Source organism: Trichechus manatus, unplaced genomic scaffold, assembly GCF_000243295.1.
Source record: "Trichechus manatus latirostris isolate Lorelei unplaced genomic scaffold, TriManLat1.0 scaffold00029, whole genome shotgun sequence".
In the NCBI taxonomy this organism is placed as follows: Eukaryota; Metazoa; Chordata; class Mammalia; order Sirenia; family Trichechidae; genus Trichechus; species Trichechus manatus.
The window spans coordinates 15,599,213-15,620,003 of record NW_004443965.1 but is presented as its reverse complement, the minus strand read 5'-3'; the positions used below and the strand labels follow the sequence as shown (position 1 = coordinate 15,620,003).

The following is a 20,791-nucleotide window of genomic DNA, read 5'->3' as shown; positions in this document are numbered from 1 at the left end:
CAACATTCAGGATAAGTAAAGCAACTGCTCCGTGTTCATTGTTTAGCTTTAATTTCATTAGCAGAGTTGTGCTCGACCACCCTCTCTCACCAGGCCCAGCCACCCTGGGCATAGAGGGGTGTGGTACCCATTCATCTCTGTACGTGCCTTGGCTTTGAAGGAAGGCCACTTTTGAGCCCAGGAGCTGATAGCTGAGGATGTGGGAACTAGGTGTAAGATCTTGAACACTTCCTTCCAGAGGGTGATGGGGAAGGAGACTGGGCCAGTGCATCTGCTTACTGGCACTCAGTAAACCATGGCCTTGGAAGGAATTAGCTGTTATTCCTCACCTCCCACCAGTCCTCAGGGCCAGGACTAGGGTGAGGTGAGTGAGGTACTTGTCTCAGATACCAAATTTAAGTCAGCACTATGAAATAATAATAAACTATAAAAAATAGTAAACTACTATTGACCAATAAACTATAAAATAATATCTAATATAACATTTTTAAAAATCAAAATTAATATGAAATAATCTATGATGAACAGAATATCAACATCTTACATAAAGACAGAATCAGTATTACACTGATATTTTTCTTTTGCCTCAGGCTCTAATATGACTTGGCACAACACTGCTTTAACTTAAAATTTTGGTATCTTGTTCATCATGGATTCTTTGCATTAATTATTAGTTTTACAAACATTGTATTAAAATACGATTTACCTTAATTGTGGAAGTTTCTGACACCCTTTAAATTTTGTGCCCAAGCCTCACTTACCTTACTTTAGTCCCAACCCTGAGTACACGACCAAAGATGTCTGGGAAAACTCGGCTTCCTGTCCAGTACTGCCTGCAAATCTCCTAAGACTAGCAGAGCATTTACAGTGAAAGTTTATTGTTTCACTTCACTGCTTGTTTCCTTGCCTTTCCTACCTTTCCTGGGATAAAGAAGATTTGTTCTCCAAATTTCCAGTCTGTTATTATGTCCCACAATTACACCCTGAGACTAAGGGTTAATAATTCTGATTGGCTGGTAAAGTTGATCCAATTTTACCTTGATATTCAATCAGAATTTCTAAGAATAAATCACCATGTGGTTTCCACGAGTTAGAATTGACTCAACAGAAACTGACAACAACAACAACCTAATGTTAGTTCTAGAACTTAATCAAGGCCTTATCGGTGCAATAACATCCAAGTACAAGAGCTCCAACTTCCGTTGTCCAGCAGTCCAGACTTCAGAAGCTGGATTCCCGCATTAGTGTGACATTTCGGGTCTTAGTAAAACCAAAGTCATAGCATTGTCACTTCTCTGTCTTCTTTATCTACCTGCATTAGATGATCCTGTCCCTTGTCTGTCTCTGGTACAACCTTTGCTAACACCCCACCCTGAACAGAAACTATTTCTCACTAAGCCAGCCTTAATTGTGTTGCCAACAGCTAGCATGCGGTATGTTTTCTTCCGCTCGTTTTCATTGTAAATGTGCTGTCTCAAATGCTGTCTGAGATAAATAGAATTTTGAGGGACAGCCTGGGAAGCAAACCCCGCTTATATCACTGATCCTGTGGGAAAGAGGCTTCTAAGGACGAGATACCCACATGAGAAGAGCATTTTGAACCACAGCCCACCTGTAAGGGAGGACCTGTAACATAAGAGGGAGAACAGCCGACAGACGGGAGTCTCCCTGGTTCTCAAAGAAGTGCAGCAAATGTGGCAGAAATCCTAAACCTCTGTGCAGGAGGGGTGTCTTTTTCTTTTTGTTTTTTTGGTAGCTATTTGTACACCGGGGGTATTGTAGAGATGTGAGGTCACCATGAGTTGGAATCGGCTCCACGGCAAACAACAACAAAGGATTAAAAAGACTCTTGGAGTCTATTTGATAGCAGGATTCATTTCCCAGCCTTTTCTTTTAAATTCATTGTGTTTTTCTTTTTTCATTTAAAATAAGCACTGAGACTTTGTCTCCAACTAAGTTTCCCTATGGTTCCATTACTAAGAACTCAGACCTGAGCACAATGCCTCAATGGTGGGTGAAAGACAGTGAGTGGGAGAGCTTTAACACTGCCAAGTTGTGGGGATTGATGATCTTTCAGGGTGAGAGGTGCTTGAAGGGATGTCCCTGAGTGGAAGGAAGATGACCTCCTAGTGTGTTATTCTCCTTGCCTTTCCCTGCCATGAATCCACCCCGAACTACTACCACCTTCCACGTGAGGAAATGAATTGCATCTCTCAAGGCCACGTCTGACCCCAGCTAGTTAGCCTGCCAGTGAGACTCATCAGCAGCCACTCACAAGGGTAAGATGCTCAGAAAAGCATAGTGAATCCCTGCCCAGCCCCATGTACAAGTCTGAAAAGTTTGGACAGCAACAGATGACAGTTTCTTCACTTAGGACAATTTTGTGAAACACCTTTATTTGCCTTCTCTGGAAAGCTTTAGCACTAAATGTGTTGGTATTTCCATCTAAGAAGGAATTTAATTAAAAAAACTAACAGAATGGTGAACAAGAATAAAAATACTATGAGAAAGAAAATACCCACAGCTGTAATCCCACAGGACAGCTTGACATCAGACAGCTTAACTCCCTTTAAAGGTGGGGGGTTTGCACACATGGTCTCCTCCAAGCCTTCAAGTTTGTGCAGGTTTTCTTTGAACCATGTTAAGAAATGAATGTTAGAGCAAGTGCAGTCCAGGGGATTGTGGCTTAAATTAATAGTGCTCTGCTGGGACAATGTGGGGAGGACATGGAGCGAAACAATGCAAATGTTGTTGGCGGCCAGATTGAGATAGATTCCCTTAAGATGGCTAAGAGCAGAGATGCTATCGCCTGTCAGGCTGTTGTGGCTTAAGTCTACATGACACATTTTTTCAAGGCCGTGGAACGCTTGCTGGTCTATGGAGAGCAAGTCACAAGAGGCTAAAATCAGAATCTCCAAGCTGCCCACTGTTTGAAGTAGGTTGGTCTTTGGGATGCTACCATCTTGAAAGCGATTTCCCTGCAAATTCAGATGCCGGAGATTTGGCAGGCCTGCTAGAAGATGGTGATTGCTGGTATCCAGGAGGCAGTAAGAGAGATTGAGAACCTGTAGGAGTTGGAGGTTTTGGAAAGGACTTTGTGGAACATTAACATGCAAGTGGGTAAATGCCAAATCCAGAAGTTCAAGCCGAGGACTTTCTTTAAATGCCTGACTCTGGAGTCCAAGGGGCTCATTGTAGCTCAGGTTTAGGCACTGCAAGTGAGGCAGGTTTTTGAGTTGCAGATTGCAGCAATCGGAAGCCTCTATGCCATTGTGGCTTAAATCAAGCTTCTGAAGATTTTCTAGTCTTTCCAAACAGCCAGCACCAAGGTCAAGTTTCTTCCTGTTGCCTTTGATGTAGAGGTGTGTAAGAGAAGGGAAACTGGCAGCACTGATTTCACACAATTGGTCAAAATTATTTACATTGAGAACTAATTTCTTGAGTGAGTTCATACCCTTAATCCCAGAGGGTAACTCTTTCAAGTGAGTTGCTGTCAGATCCAATTCCTGGAGTTGGGTGAAGCACTGAAAGGTGGCGGACGAGAAGTCAGAGAAATGGTGCTGCTGTAGGTTGATGCTCTCAACAGACATTTCACAAAGTCCCTGAAGGATGGCTGGACTAAGGTCTTGGTCCTCCTTGTCTTCAAATGTCCCAAGCCAGAGAGATTGAATAGTAGAGTTCTGCAGACCTTTTAATATAACAGACAAATCAAAAGTCCCTCCAAAGTTCAAATTTTGGAAGATCTTTGAATGGAAAGCACCAGGCTCAATACCTTTAATGTCATTGCTATTGAGGTTAAGGCTGAGGTTGGTGGCTGGCTTCAGAGAGTCCATGTCTTTTCTAGTGAGGTAGTGGATAGCATTATTCTGAAAATCCAGAATTTTCAGATTCTGTGTTGGAAAGTTTGTTGGGAACTCAATGGAGGTAATATGATTGCTTCCAAGATGCAAGCTTTCCAAGTTTTCCAGGTTGTGTACTGGGATAAACTCTAGATCAGATATTCCTGTTTGGGTTAAGAAGAGATGCTTCAGAGACTTGGGCCCATTAAGTGATGTTTCTGCCATGAATATCAGGGGATTTCCGGTCAATACAATTGTGTTCAGTTGATGATGGCTTTGAAAGGTGTCTTCATGTAACCAGTTAATCTGGCACCTGAAAAAAGATAATCATATTTAACAATAACAGATTAGAAAAAAGAAACAAAACTGTCACAATGACATATGCTACAAAGCCACCTTTTGCGTATAGTAAAAACAGTGCACATTATTATTCAAAGTCAAACATAAAAAACTCTCTTTATTATCCACAGATGTCCTGTTAAATAATTTATGAATAGCTTCAGTTTGGAACACTCTGATTTGAAATTATTTTCAGATATTTTACCTCTCCCTATGTTTGTGATATAGGGAACAATTAGTAGTTAGATTGTAGGTAAAAACAAAAAAATCTGGTGTCTTAAATAATGTGTAAAATATCATATACAATACGTAATATATGATATATGATATGTAAAATAGACTATATGAATCTGCGATATCCTGGGCAAGTCACAACTTTTCTCATCCTCAGTTTTTTCCGTCTATAATGTATAGAAATAATAGTTACTTTGTAGGACTGTTTTGAGTAAAATGATACAACACAATATGTGCAAAAATGCTCTATAGAAATATGGAACACTAGAAGTTCAGAGAAACCCATTCTGGTATTGCACAACTGAAAATACTGGACATGATATATATAAATACTCAGCTCCTCTGGATGCCAGTTAGGGAGTTACTTAGAAACTCATTGTGAAAATAAAAGTTGAATCCATAGGAACAAGTGCACCCTGGAGCTAGCCCTTGTCCTGGGGATATCTGCCTATCTCTGGTGGCCTAGAGTCAGGTTTTAATGAGCCACATGCATCGGGGGCAGGAGACAAACTTGGGCCCCAAGCAGGATAGAAAGTCCTATCAAAAACCTCTGGAAACTGCCAGGAACCTCAACAGGGATACCTTCTGTGGGTGAACTTAAAAAAAAAAAAAAAAAAAAAAAGAGAAAACTCATACAGTGAGACCTTCAGGATATATGTTTGTCTTGACTTTGACTCTGGGTGGAGCAAACAATAAATTTCTCCTCTGATAATACCTAACCAGAATGTTCCACTCATGAGGATTGTGGACTGAATTTAGGAATGGTGATGTCGACCTCCCAAAAGAAACCCACTTTGAAACCTGAGTTTAAAGAGGTCCCAGGATGGTGGTGCCTTCAGGTAATTGGCAGAAGCAAATACAAGTATTTTCTGGAGCAATGTGTGTAATTGCTTTTTTATTAGGAAATCTTTCGAACATAAATTTAGAGATAATAGTACAAACAGCCTTCAAATATCTATCACCCAGATAGAATAATATCAAGATTTTTCTATATTTGCTTCCCTGCTTCATCTATTTCCACCTCTCTCTCCTAAATTATTTTAAATCAAATCCCAGACATCCTGTTATTTCAGGATGCAGCTCCAAAAAATATGGACTTGTATTCCATAGTGCCATTATCACACATAAAATATTAATAATTCATTGGTATTATCTAATTTCAGGAAGAATTTTAAACAAAAATTTCAGCAGACAAACTTCCAAAAAAGAAATGTGCTCAAAGTAAAAATTCACTAAAAACATAAGGGAACCCCATTACCTAGAGTCATCAGGAAAACAAATCTATAGAATCAGACTCACAAAGCCAGCAGATACCAGAATTATCAGATATATCTGATAAATACTACCAGAATATATTAAAAATATGCCTAATATGTTTAAACAAATAATAAGAATCAAAGTATGATGAGGGGAAAAAAAGTCAAAACTGACTAGAATTATCTGTAAAAAATTCAATAAAACTTAATGGGAATGAAAAAAATTAATAATTAAAGCTAGAAAGCCAATCAATAGTTTATACAGTAGATTGGACACAGCTGAAGATGATGTTAATGAACTAGAAGTAGATACGAGGAAATTACCTAGACAATAGCCCCAAAATCTAAGGAGATGGAAAATATGCAAGCAATATTAAGTGATTTGAAAGACAGGTGAGATGAATGAATGTAAATCTAATCAGAGATCAAAAAGTGAATGGAGACAAGCCAACACTCAAACAGATGGTGGCTGGAATATTTTTGAATTGTTGAAAGACACTAATTTCATATTTAAAAAGCCCAACAATCCACACATAGATGCATCCTTGTGAAATTGTAAAATACCAAAGACAAAGAAAAGATATTAAAAACATCCAGAGAGAAAAGACATAGCTACATATGGATAATGATTAGATAGATAGGTGACTGCTCAATAGCAACAAGGGAAGACTGTGGAATGATAGTGTTGAAGGGCTAATAAAAATGACTTTCAACCTGGAAGTGTGCGTCAGAAAATACCATCTTTCAAGAAGCAGAGTGAAATAAAGACATTTTCAGAAAAACAAGAACTGAGGGAATTTACTACTAGCAGACTCTCAATAAAAGACTTCTAAGAATATACTTCAGGAAGAAGAAAAATTATTCCAGAGAGGAAGGTCTGAGAATCAAGACAGAAGAATGAGCAAAGACAATAGAAAACATGTTGCAAAGGCTAAAGAAACAATTACTGATTAAAGTAATAAAAAATAAGGTTGAATTTGTGGCCAGATAAAAGACAAGGAAGGGAACAGAGGAGAAGGATTTTAGAATGTATGTGGTCATATTTTTGTCACATCTCGAAAATAAAACAAGAGGTAATTCTTGAGTCCTGACGCTAGAAGAGTAATCCTGGCCTACTACGCACTCCTTAAAAGTGCAGAAAAACTCGTTTCACCTAAAAATAAGGAATAGAAAAGGAGAGGAAAAGAAAATTTCCTTGCAGCATAATGTGTAGGTAACATAATGATATTTGTCTCTGTCTTAACGGGGAAGTCCTCTCTCAATTGTTTGTTTCTAAGCACCAAAAGATTGGCAATAACCAGAAATACCCATCAATATAAGACACAGCTTTTTCAATGGCTGTGATCTAAGCACCTGTTTGTGGGTCTAGGTTGGGGAGGTGGCCTGGGGTCATTTGGTTTACTCTGGACTGGGGGGTCAGGAAATCAGAGTCCTAGTTTCCTTACTCTGTAAACTAAAGCAAGTTTGCAAAACCTCCTTGAACCTCATCTAACCTCAAGGTGAACGATAGTATTCACCATGCTTACCTTACAGTGGTGGTTATAGAGATGAAATAGTACTCTGCATATGAACACTTTCCCACTCTGAAGTAGCTTAAGTTGAAGGACCAAAGTAGAGGAAATAGAACTGCTACAAGAGGTTCAGACATCACCTACATGTAGGGCCCTTCCCCCCTCTTCCATATACATTCCCATAAGCCACCCATCCCTTTTGTTTTCTTCCCTTACTTTCTTGTACTACTTCTGCCCAGTGGTTCTCAAACACTGTTTCAGCGTTTGAAATACTGATATCTGCCACTAAAGTCAAGTAATGGGACTCTTTTCCCAATATATAGGAAAAAAATTAGTAGATTTTATGTGGGTGTGTTTCTTAAAAATTTTTCTTCAAATATCCTCACCCAATAATGATCAACTATGCTAAAATGTAGTACAGCATGGCATCTGATTTAGTATGACAGTTAGCTATTTTAATTTTTGTTATCAGTATTCCTTAAGACTTCTCGAATTGCACTGCTGCCACAGCTAGTTTGAGAACCATACACTTTCCTCTCCATTGATTGGTGTTTCTTTAAATTATTTTTTACCTGCATAAAAATATTTCATGGGAAAGAATAACACACAGGGTAAGCAGGTTGTACCTGTGCCGCAAAAGAAAGTCTTGGAAACAGTTTGAATCCAGGGTGTGTTATTCCTTATGTAAAACATCAAGAGCGCACAAGAAACTCAGATACATACCTGGTTAAATCCAAAAAGATAAGATTAATGAGTCTGCTGAAGGTCGTATTTTGAATTGCAGGCAAGAAATTAAAGCCGAATTCCAAAACTTCTGTTGTGTTTGGTAGTATGTCAGGAATTTTGCTAAGACCTAAATATTCACAGTTATATATTTTGTTGGCTTCTTTCTGATGAGAGAACAGTGTAAATTAATACTAGACTTAATCATTTGATCATCTAGCAACACTACCTATAAGTTTTACCCTTTGAGTAGCAATACCACTTCTAGGAATCTTTATTAAATACTCACTTGGAAAACATAAATTACATGTGCACAAAGTTATTTAATATAGAATATTTTGTAATAGCCAAAGATTGGCAATAAGCAGAATACCCAACCATATAGGACTGTAAACCTGTAACCTGTTGCCATCAAGTCAATATGTCCACAAGATGGGATCTTCTGGAGCTGAAAAAGGAATGAGGAAGATCTCCAAACACTGATATAGAGTAATATTCAGGATATATTGTTAGGTGCAGAAAAAGCGAGGTACAGAATAGGGTACGTAGTGCATATAGTCTATAACAACCAAACCAAACAATTTACCATCAAGTTGATTCTGACTCATGGTGCCCCCACATATTTCAGAGTAGAACTGTGCTCCGTAGGGTTTTCAATGGCTGTGATCTTTTGAAAACCCATTGTCATCGAGTTAATTCTGACTTATGAGTCAGAATTGACTCTATGGCAACAGGTTTTTTTGTTTGTTCTGATCTTTTGGAAGTAGATCGCCAGGCCTTTCTTCTGAAGTGCCTGTGGGTGGATTTGAACTGCCAACCTTTCAGTTAGTAGCCATATGCTTAACCATTTGTGCCATTCCGGGACTCCCATATAGTATATAGCATACAGTATACGGAGCCCTGGTGGTGCAGCGGTTAAGAGCTTAGCTGCTAACTAAAAGGTCAGCAGTTTGAATCTACCAGCCGCTTCTTGGAAACCCTATGGGGCAGTTCTTCTCTGTCCTGTAGGGTTGCTATGAGTCGGAATTGACTCGACGGCAACAGGTTTGGTTTATATAGTATGTAGTGCATATATATGTCCATCTGATTCCAAACCTGGGGGAGGAAATATATAAGATACGCCAGAAAAAAATCTATGAAGGGATAATGGTATAATGTCAAAAGGACACAGGAAGCAGTTTGAAGAGGCTCCCACTGGCAGAAGATGAGATGATTTAAGCATCAGACCAATGACAAAAGACCAATGAATGACTCTCTTTAAAATACACTGACTATAGAAAAATCCATGCTTCAGCATGTTACACAAATACATGCATATATAAAGGAGAGAGAGGGAGACACAGAACAAAACTCATAAATTATTAGAAGTTGCTAGGGTTTAATCATTACTCTGAAAGTGATAATTGAGGAGAAAAAATTAAGTATTTATTTTTGTCTTTGCCTTTCTGGTGAGAACTCCCCTCTTACCCCCAGGATAACCAAATAGCTGTAGAGAATGAAGAAAAGTTCTTTTAAAGAGAAGATCTCTAGCTAATAAATATAGAAGGGAAATTAGTAGTAAATCATCGTGAAATAGCTGATTTGGGCAATCATCATCAACAGTTGGTAAAGCCATTTGGTGAAAAGTTCATGAGAACTTTATAATGGGGAATCAGTTGGTCATTATCTAAATCTGCTAATGAACCCTAGCATCACCAAAATGAGACAGATTTTGCATACTTTTTGACGTGATATAATATGAAGTACACAGTGTCACTATGAGGTATTCTTACAAAAAAAACAATTTAACCTGAATCCACTTAAGTCTATAAGTCTGATTTCCAATCTACAAGTGATAAGGGAGATTTAAGTTAAACTACCCACCAGCCATCTGTCAATTTGTTGTACCATGGTGGCTCGTGTGTTGCTATGACGCTGGAAGCTATGCTGCTATTTCAAATACTAGCATGGTCACCAATGGTGTACAAGTTTCAGTGGAGCTTCCAGACCAAGAAAGACTGGGAAGAAAGGTCTGGAAATCTACTCCTGAAAGTCAGCCAGTGAAAATCATATGGATCACAACAGAATATTGTTCAATATAGTGCCAGAAGATAAGCCCTACACGCTGGAAAGAAAACCCGTTGCTGTCGAGTTGATTCTGACTCATAGAGACCCTATAGGACAAAGTAGAACTGCCCCACAGGGTTTCGAAGGAGCGGCGGGTGGATTGGAACTGCAGACCTTTTGGTTAGCAGCCAGGCTCTTAACCATTGCACGGTAGTGACCACAACAATGGACTCCAGCATTCCAACAGTCATGAAGATGGCGCAGGGCAACGTTTTGCTCCGTTGTACATGGGTTCTGTTGTACATGGGTTCTGTTGTACACGGGTTCACCCTGAGTCAGAGCCGACTCAACAGCTAACAACAACAAGTTAAATACCACCACAAGGTTGCAATCAGCCAAATCCAGAATGTGGGACATTCTTTGGAACAGCTGACTTGGTTTTAACAACCTGTGAATGACAGAGAGAGAGAATGAGAAAGGAGGCTGCTCATGCTAAAACAGACAAAAAGAAATAAAAGCTACTTAAGAGATATAATCAACAAATAGAGTAGCCCGTGTTTAGATTCTGATTCAAACAAAGCAGCAGTGAAAAGACCTTTTATAGACTGTCAAGGAACTTTGAATAAGGACAGGGTATTAGATATTATTAAGGAATTATGAATGTGAAGAATGATACTGGTCTTACAGTTAGGTAAGAGCAATGTTTTTATTTTATGAGATGCATATTGAAGTATTTAAAGATAAAATGGAATAACGTTTGAGATTTCTTTTAAAATATTCTGGCAAAAATGGAGTGGGGAGTAGATAGATGAAACTATTATGGCAAAATGTTGATGGTTGTTGGATACTGAGTGATGGATACATGGAGATTCTTTGTACTAACAACTTTTGTCTATGATTAGACTTTTCTTTATAAAAAGTTTTTAAAAACTAGCAGTGTGTCACAGACCTTAGGCCACAAGGTATTGTGATCTCGAAGCATGAATTAATTAATTTTGGGTTTCTGGATCTGCAGGATGCTGATACTAGACCCTAGGTGTTCTGTCATAGCCCTGCATGTAAGCCCAGAGGAGTTCATCATTCTGTGCCCTAGGACAGTCAAAATAGTTTAAATACAGTCAACTATTCAGATGTCTGCCAATCACTGCTTCTTAGATGCCCATTTGCTTAAGCTGTAAATCTTGGTCTAAACAGATAAAAAATGGGTAAGTGTTGGTTAGAAACCTATAGAAATGTGAAGTCATAATTTATCTGGATATGCTTTGGGATGAAGGGTAGTAGGGCAGGTATGAAGGTTTGATGGGGGTATATTTTGCATGGGAAGGCTCCTAGGGAAAACACACTTGGAGATAACAAGACAAAGGACATCTCGGGACCATGGGCCATCTCTCAGATGGAAGAAGTGATTCTGAGTACAGCAGTTTCTCTCCCTCATATTATTGTCTTCTAACTCAGAGTACTTATTGGATTCATGCAGAGCTCAATTAAAAGAGAAGGGCTACAGCTGATGAATTAATAAAATCCATGAGCGCTTTTGCTGAACTCTTCATGGAGTGTTAGGAGTGTGGAGTGGCATCAATGGATTCATTGGCACATGGACCGGCAGTCTTGGAATTGATAGTAGACTGTGATAGCATGAGACTTAATCAGAGTTCCACTGAAGTAATGATGCCCTGGCTTCTGATGGTCTTGTCAGCAAGCATCCTCATGGGAGCCAGATCAGTAAAAGAGAGCACTGGTCAAGGTCGAATTACCCAGGTTTGGGGAAATGTACAGCTATTAGAATATGCTTGCCAGAGAACCATTTCACCTCTCTGTGGGCCAGGGCAGAATTTTCTTTGAAGTGAGTGAATGTTATACTGTCAGTCACCCTGGGAAGAGATGTTATTAAATAACCATGACCGTGAGTACTTGCCTCAGGTGCTTCTAAACCTGTACCATGGGCAGACTGATTTGAATGGTGATCCCCAAACAGGGAGTAAGCCTCATTTACTCTGTAAATGCTCTATTTTACTATACGCCCTTGGCATATCAGTACACACATATTTTTTAAGTAATCACTAATGATTAGATTTGGGGCAAGGAGCTACTGAGGGAAAGATAATGTTTAGAAAATTGCTGCCTGTCTTGAGTAATAGTTTGCTTACTGTAGTGTATGGTATAGGGTATAAATTAGATTTTTTTTTTTGTACCATTTGATACAAGCTCACTTGTTTTAAAATACAGTTTTTTTGGATCTATTCCCGTGTATGCTGCTTTTAAGCATTTTTACGGCATATTTTATTGTAGTTTGACTTAAGGTTTTTGATGTACATAATGAGAATTTATAAAATCTCTTTTCCTCTTGTTTTTGTCCTTCATTTTCTACTTTCCCTTCCTTTCTCCTCTCTTCTCTGATCCCCTTCCTTTTGCTTCTCTCCTTCCTCTCTGCTCGACTTCCCTTTCAGTAATTAGTTTATTTCCTCTTCTGCTTGTGAAGTTTCTTCAGCTGGCTCCATGTGTTTAACCAAACCTTCCAGCCTCGTCTTTTCCCTGACCACACAGTGTCTCACTAGAGGTCACACTGAGACTGCCCAGCTCTGAGAAAGACGTGCCCCACCAAAGTCCACGTTAGGCCCGGACGGCGGTGCAAACAGGCCTGCTCGGCTGGAAGCAGAAGACTGCACATGTCCTCCTCTCTCAAGTGCGATGCTTTCATGATTTTTAATTTCTTTTTGCTTTACTCATTCCAATTTTTGGTTAGTGGTGCACTTTTTTTATAGCACGCTCATCTCCAGGAAATCTCCAGTTTTCGTCTATATTGTGGCAATACGGTAACTGTCCCTGATGAAAATGCCGTATTTGTATTTCCCTGTAATTCATTCTTCATTTTATAGACCCAAAGTCCTCCAGGCACTGCCACAAATCCAGATAATGTCCTTGAAAAGCACACTTGGCATTCAAAACTTAGATTTAGCTGATGGGTGGGGGGTGGGGGGGGGAACAAAACATGTTGCCAAACACCTCTTTGGTGCCCATGAATATGGACGACTCATCCAGAATATGCATGTGCAGCTGCTGCCCCAATAGTTGCTAAGATTGGTATTAATTTTGAAGAGACAGTTTTTTTTTTATTGTCTCTGTTTGCGTAACTGATGTTCCATCCGCTTGGAGAAAAGGGGCTTTCCTCAATTCATCTTGCTCTATTCCGGCCCTACAGCACAATGCCAGCACTGGTAATTCCCTCCTCCTCCTGAATATATAAGTGCCTATGAAACTGAAATTATTCTGTGCCTCAGCCTTTCGTGTGCTTTACTAAGCATTTTAGTGCACTAATGTGATTCAGAAAGGTGAGGATTGAGGAGAAACTCGAGCCAGGGGCCAGAGGGAGCTCCTAGAAAATGGAGAGGCAGGTAAAAGTAATTCCTCCGATTTGACCCAGTGAAGCAATGAGAACCGATTGAGAACACTATCAAGGAGTAGCAAGAAGCCCACCTCAAGCCTGTGCCATAGCATTAAATCATCTCCTGTTAGGTGGAAACTGTGATTAAATCTCTGCCCTTGATTCCTAGGAGAAAGAGGCAAATGACGAGAAATGAGGCTGATGTGGGAATTTCAAAACCAAACGCATTTAAGAGAATGTTGTGGGCTCAACACACATGTGGTCCCCTCTCATGTGGCTTTCACAGTCACAAGCCTGTGCAACTGAAGTTGTCACTAAGGATGATGACACCGAAGCACTCCGTGATCTGGAATCATCTAAAACCAAAAACCAAACCCGTTGCTGTCGAGTCAGTTCCCGCTGATAGCGACCCTACTAGGAAGCATTAAACTGTTTTTAGCATATTCTATTTTTTAAGGCAAGAAATACACACACACACATTATTATTCTCCTGTTTGTTGTTGAGAGTAAATTCACCTGAAAACAAACAAACAGAAAACAAAACAATTATCATTGAGTCGCTTCCAACTCACGGTGACCCCATGAGTTTCGGAGTAGAACGGCACTACAGAGGGTTCTCAGTGGTGTGATCTTTCAGAAGTAGATGGCCACACCTTTCAAGATGCCTCTGTGTGGATTCGAACTACCAGCATGTCAGTCAGTAGCTGAGTACTTAAACTTTTGTGCTACCCAGGCCTCTTTTACCCTTAAATACCTTAGCTTATAACCCCTAAGATAAAGAATATTCTCTTATACAACCACAGTGCCATTATCAAATTCAAAATATTTCACATTGATACAATATTGTTATCAAGCATACAGTCTGTATTCAAATTTGACCAATTGTCCCAATAGCAATTTGTCCTTTATACTAATTTTTGTTTTTCCAATCCAGAGTCACACATGGCATTTAGTTGCCATGTCTCTTTAGTCTCCTTTAATTTGAGGCAATGTTTCAATCTTTCATTATCTTTATAACTTTTTTTTTTTAAGAATATAGGCTCATATTTAGTAGAATGTCTCTCACTTTGCATTTCTATGTTTCTTCATGATTTGTCTCAATTTATACATTTTTGGTAAAAATACTACGTAAGTGAGGTTCTGTCTTTCTTGCTCTCACAACTCATATCAAAATTTTCTGAGAGCAAATTTTGATAGCAGAGCACAGGGTTCCAGGACAGCAGAATGACAATGCAAGAGAGTGAAAGGGCAGGATGCAAAAACTGGATACTGGCAGCTACCCGAGAGCACAGCCGTTACCTTTTGCTTAGGGCCAGGCCAGCCCCAGGACCATGGGCTTCTGTTGTTTTTCCAGGCAGACACCCACACCTACTGTTGCAGCCCTTGTGGTTTCTATGAGCTCACATGACCATTTCCTATAAATTCAGCCCTCTCTTTTTAGATCTTAGTATATGGTCACTTCCTAGTCTCTTTCTCACTCCTCTTCTGTTTTGGCTGGCTCCCGGCGGGCAGGACCCTTCCTGGTGTGATCTCTCACAGCCGGCAGGGTCGTGGCAAAGCCACATGGTATTCACGCAACTGCCCCATGCCCATCTCCATTCCAAGTCAGGGAACATTTGCTGAGGACCCACTACACACTGGGACCTGTGCCAGCCAGCTTGTCTTCAGCTCCATCTCAGTGCAGTGCTCTTTACACAGCGCAGGGCTCCCCTGTGCTACGTTTGTACTTGCCATCCCTTTCTCCTCCAGATACTCATTTGCATTTTTCAATCAGGATCTTATTTTACTGCTTTCTGCTGCATCTCTAACTCCTTGCCATCCAGCTGCATTTTCTCTCCTAGCAAGTGTTAAAATCATTTTCTAATTTAGACCACTTTGCATTTCACTCAAGTGATGTCTCATCTGCACTTGGCACAGGCCGCAGCCAGCTCCACTGTGCATGAGGAGTCTGGGGCACTGAACCCCAAACAAGTTGACTGAGCTAAACTTCAGAGTAACAATTACTGTTGTTGTTAGCTGTTGTTGAACGAACCCCATTCACAGCAGAAACCAAACACCGCCTAGTCCTGCACCATCCCCATGATTCCTTGCCTCCCTTCACAGATGGGTGGTGGCTACACATGTGGTGCATTGGCTAGGAATGAGCCCGAGACTCCCACTTGGAAGGTGAGAATTCTACCACTGAATCACCAATACCTCTCAGAGTAACAATTTCTCTTTGGAAACAAAACAAAAACTTACGAGTGGGCACAGCCTAATATTTTGTTGTCAATCAGATATCCTCCAGGGAAAGGGCGTTCTATTATAGGCAGTTCATTCTCTGTTTGTCTTTAGAGTCAAACTGCCTGGGTGGGTTCAAATCCCAGCTCTCAACCACCTAGCTGTGTTCTCTGAAGCCTCCCTTTCCCCCAACTACAAATGGAGGATAATAATGCCCACTTTGCAGCCCATTGTGAGGATTAATGAGATAGTGTGCGTGAAACATTCAATTACAGGAGTTAGTATTTAACTGGATCACCCCAGTATCATATCTTTATCTAAAGCTATTGGGAAATCCTTGCGTCCACATGTCTAAGGCATATCTCGGCTGGCCTTGAACTTGGAGTTCCTCTCATAAAAGAACTCTGCTAAGTTTCCCACCCCCATTGCTAGGACTGAAAGACTCTCTCCTACCATAGTTTTGAGTTTTGAGGGGTAGGAAGATGGCCAAGATGAGCTCATCTAAAATGAGGAAACATGTCCACACTCCCAGTGTCACCAGAATCCATCACAGAACACTGAACTGTAGCTACCATGGTAGTTGTTTCTGCAAATGGCTTTGTAGCCTCAAAAGAAGTGGTCATGGGTGGAATTTTATTACTTATGATATACACACCATACATATGTACATATGTACACACACACACACATATATACAGAGACAGAGAAAGAGCAAGAGCAAAAAAGGAAAGCACATGGGGCATTCAACAATGGAAGAATCTGTGTGGAATGTTTATAGATATTCATTTTAATATTCTTAGAACTTGTCTCTAGGTTTGAAATTTTGAAAGAAAAAGTGCTATTAAAAATTAATCTTGACTCCTACTTCACATCATATGAAAAGAGCAATTTCAGATGCATTATAGATCTAAATTTATTGATCTACACATACAAAAGGAGCCCTGGTGGCACAATGGTGAAGCATTTGGCTACTAACCAAAAGGTGCACAGTTAGAATCCGTTATCCACTCCTTGGAAACCCTATGGGGCAGTTCTACTCTGTCCTGTAGGGTCGTCTCTGAGGCAGAATCAACTCAACGGCCATGGGTTTGGATTTCGGTTTTATACATAGAAATAAATACATAATAGTAAAGCTTCTAGAAGAAAACTTTGGATAATATTTTCATGGTCTTAGAATAGGCAAAGATTTTTCAAACAGGACAGAAATGCACTAACAAACGAAAATGATAAATTGGACTGTGTTAAAATTAAGAGCTTTTTTTCATTAAAAAATACCATTAGGAGAGCAAAAAGACAAGCCATAAAGTGGGAGAAAATATTTGCAATTTGATAAAGTACTTGTAGCCACAAGACATAAAGAACCCCTATGAATGAATTAAAAAAGAGACAACCCAAGAGAAAATGAGTGAAAAACTTAAATAGGCATCTCACCAAAAAAGGATAAACAAATGGTCAACAAAAGCATGAAAATGGTATTTCACTGGGGTTTAATTTTTGTTTTCTTGATGAATATTTAAATTGAGTACATTTTCACGTCTAACATTTTAGAAATAAACAATATCACACGTTAGTGAGGCTGCAGAGCAGTCGGAACTCTCATATATTGCTGATGAGTGTGAATTCGTACCAACATTTTGGAAAACTATTTGGCAATATCTGCTAAAGTTAAACATATGTATACTCTATTACCAAATGAATACATTATGCAATTAATAAAGATTTATACATTTGTTCACCAAAAACCTGGATAAGAATGTCCAAAGTAACATTATTTATAATAGCCCCAAAACTGGAAATAATGAAAATGTCTGTTCACAATAGAATGGATAAATAAATACAGCAGAATACCATTTAGCAATAAAAACGAACAAACAATTGCTGCATAAAACTTCATAGAGAAATCTCACAAATTTAATGTTGTGTGAAAGAAGCCAGATGTAAAAGAGTACACACTATATGTTTCCATGTATATAAAGATTAACAGGCAAAGCCAATCTATGGTGATAGAATTTAGAGAAGTGGATGTCTTTGGGTGGAGGGTAGTGACTGGGAGGGGGCTTCTGAGATGCTGATTACATTCTGCTCTGTGTTCCGGTTAGATAGATGTGCTCATTTGGTGAGAATGCATTGAACTGCACACTTAGGATTTGTGAACGTTTCTGTGTATACGTTTTACTTCAATAAAAAAAATGAATTCAAAACAAAGCAAAAACAAAAAACAAAACAGAACTTTGTTTTCAGGATAAGGCTTGATTAGCTAATGTTGATCATATGAACATATATCATGCATAAACCGGAGGCGGAGAACAAAAGAGGAAAAGAAAGTGAAACGGCAAGCCATAGGGTAGTAGAAAGTATTTGCAATCTGTCTGATAAATTGCAAAACTGGTACAAATTGTACTTAAAAAGGGCCAAATACTTAAATCGAAGGCACAAGTTTCGCCTCCCCACCACTCTCATTTTCTTCCCCCTTGCCTGCAGCCTAGAAGATCCTGAGAGTCAGGGGCAGGGTCTCCTTCAACTTTCTATCTCCTCCCTCTCTCCCCATTATTCATATAGTAAGGGCTCAATAAGTAGCCATAGAATCCTGCTGCCAAGAAATCACACATGACAGAAGAGGCCAAAGAAAGTATAGATGCAATGTTAATTAAATAGGACACAAGGCCATTTAAAATTGGAGTCCCTGATGTAGGCAGGAAGTTGCATTGGAAGGTTTCAGTCTCACCTGACTTATCCAAAAAGGAAATTTCTTGCAGCAGCAGAGGGTCAGGCCTAGAAATCCTGTGACCCTCCATACTACTCTGTGACCTGGATAGCACTGAAGGTCCCAGAACAGGCAGCAAAAGGACTGGGATCCCCTCCCTGCCTCTTTTCCCTCCCCTCTGCCAAAACAGGATCTAGTTGCAAAAATAACTGGCAGCTCTGGGGTCTGATATCCTCAATGGAAGTTGGACCAGTCCAGTATTGCCACGGGCTTTCCGAAATCTTCCAGCAATGCTGGCCCTTCCTGGGAACTCCCTTGTGGGCTTCAGAAGGCTTTACACTGATGCAGAGATTTGAGAGTTGAACTGGCAGGCTTGAGAGGGAGACATTTAAAACAGCCTGCAGGAACCTAAGCTGGAATTTGATGGTAATATTACCACATCCGAGGATATTCACATGAGGTACATTGAGCATAAATTGCATTGATCGTTGAGAGGATGGTTTCCCACTTCTAGCCCCTTACTAATTTGCATACGTGTCTACGTGAAATTGCCATACCAACTTGACTGATGAGAAGACAGCCTTACTGTTCCCCTTTCCAGCTTCATTGTCTCTGAGTGTTGTGTTTTCTCTTGGCCTGAGTGCATCCCAATTCTGTCCTAATACAAGACTAACAAGGTTCATTTTAGCTTCTAGGCCTTATTCCAGTCCTGGCTTTGATTCTTGCTCTTCTTTGGCAAGTCTTCATCTTGTTCTCTCTTACAACCATCCTGACTGAGATGCCAGGAGCTGCCTCAGTGCCATTCCACATGCTGCTGCCTTCTCAGAAGGGGCTACTCCTGGTTCTTAACCTTCTTTCAGCCGCAAGCCGGTAAAGCAGCCTGCCAAGCCACCAAGACTGATGGTCCTTCCTGTCCACAGCCCTTGTCAGAGACAGGCCATGTGGGGCGGGACACCTGCCTGGGTCAGATACAGTGCGAGGAAGGTTGAAGTATTTTAGAAGTGGCAAGAGATGGAGGCCCTTCTCCATTCTCTCTTCCATTACCTCTGCCAAGAACTTCCCACAGGTTGATAAATATTGTCATGGCCCAAAACAGAAGGTGTAATTTGGTTCTTTTCTCAGATATTACTCCTGTGGGTTAGTGAACAGATGGAGGTTGTCCAACTCAAGAAGAAAGCCAGACTCATTGAGAGTGATCTTTTAAACGCTCTAAAACCTAGCACAGGTCTTTCTTTACTAATCTCCACCCTAAGAGCCAGGAAACCAAAGGACTATTTGAGGTAGGGGTCATGTACTGGGATGCTGGACAAACAGCCCCCATAGTAGGATGCAGGTTTGAGGCTCAGCTATTTGCATGGAGGCCCTGTTGGTCTCATCGTCCCAAGTGGGATTATTTTGGGGAAATTATTGAGGAAGAGGAAAACTTTCATTTCTCCCTACCAAGACTCTAGCAGACCATCCCCTGGCTGAGCTCTTGGGCTCATTTCTGACAATAAATAAAAACACATTCCACTTCCCCTTTTAAAGACATTGGCTGTTAGGATGCCGAGGCTCAGATAAAACTGCATGCTGAATCTCAGAATTGGCAGTCAGTTTAATCTGAATAAAGACAAAGAGTTGGACTCACCTCAGTGCACATTTGATCCGAGGAGGTGATTACTTTACAGCCAGCAGAAAACAGCACAGCCAAAAGCAAGCAGCTGACGCTGGGAGCCATCATGGGGCCCATACAACCCCAGCTTGGTGGCTTGTCTGATGCCTTGAGCTGAGAAATTGAATCAAGCTATGACGGCCCCAGCAATTTGGCAGCCAGAGGGGGCTCAGAAGGGTGACCTCAGAACAAGAAATGCTGTTGACTATTACGCATTCACTGGCTCCACACTGCAAAAAAGGGGAAGTCCTTTTTGCACACTACCCATCGTTGCCAAAAATAACTGAGGACCCAGCCCCAGAATGGCCCAGTGCATTTCCTGGCCAACAAGAATTGGTTGTGCAGCCCTCTTGAGCTGGTCACGTGGACTCTCAGTGCAATGGTTTCTATTGACTTTAGGCCAGCTTCCAAGGTCTGGCCAACTCTAGCAGCTTCCACTCCCTTTCCATGAGAGAGACTGTGGGAGAGGGAAGCTATACCAACTTTGGTAGTTGTCCCAGGTGAGCAACTCGGATGGGTGCAGGAGCATGCAGGAAGGGCAGAACACTCTGTGGGGACAGATGGAATAACATAGCCCAGCGGTAGCACCTACTGGAATTGGGAGCTAGAGCAAGAGGGAACAGGGTCAGTCCTTCCCTGGAAAGGGAGGGTATCTTCTCCTTGCTCCTCAGCCACCTGGCCTATCCCCACCTCCAGCCTTAGTACAGCCCATTGCCGTCCAGTCAATTACAACACATACTGACCCTACAGGACAGAGCAGAACTTCCCCATAGCGTTCCCAAGACTGTAATCTTCAAGGAAGCAGACTGTCACATATTTCTTCTATGGAGCGGCTGGTTGGTTCAAACCATCACCTTTTCAATTAGCAGCTGGGAACTTAACCACT

General features: G+C 40.6%; 1 protein-coding gene across 1 annotated transcript; it reads right to left on the bottom strand.

The window, feature by feature from the left end:
* Nucleotides 1–587: 587 nt before the first annotated feature.
* Nucleotides 588–20,158, bottom strand: CD180 (CD180 molecule). The gene is made up of 3 exons (XM_004374530.2): nt 19,882–20,158; nt 7,903–8,069; nt 588–4,152 (listed from the first exon to the last, which is right to left on the bottom strand). The coding sequence occupies exons 1-3, from the start codon at nt 19,981–19,983 to the stop codon at nt 2,424–2,426; spliced, it is 1,998 nt and encodes a 665-aa protein (XP_004374587.1). The 5' UTR covers nt 19,984–20,158; the 3' UTR covers nt 588–2,423.
* Nucleotides 20,159–20,791: the final 633 nt, after the last annotated feature.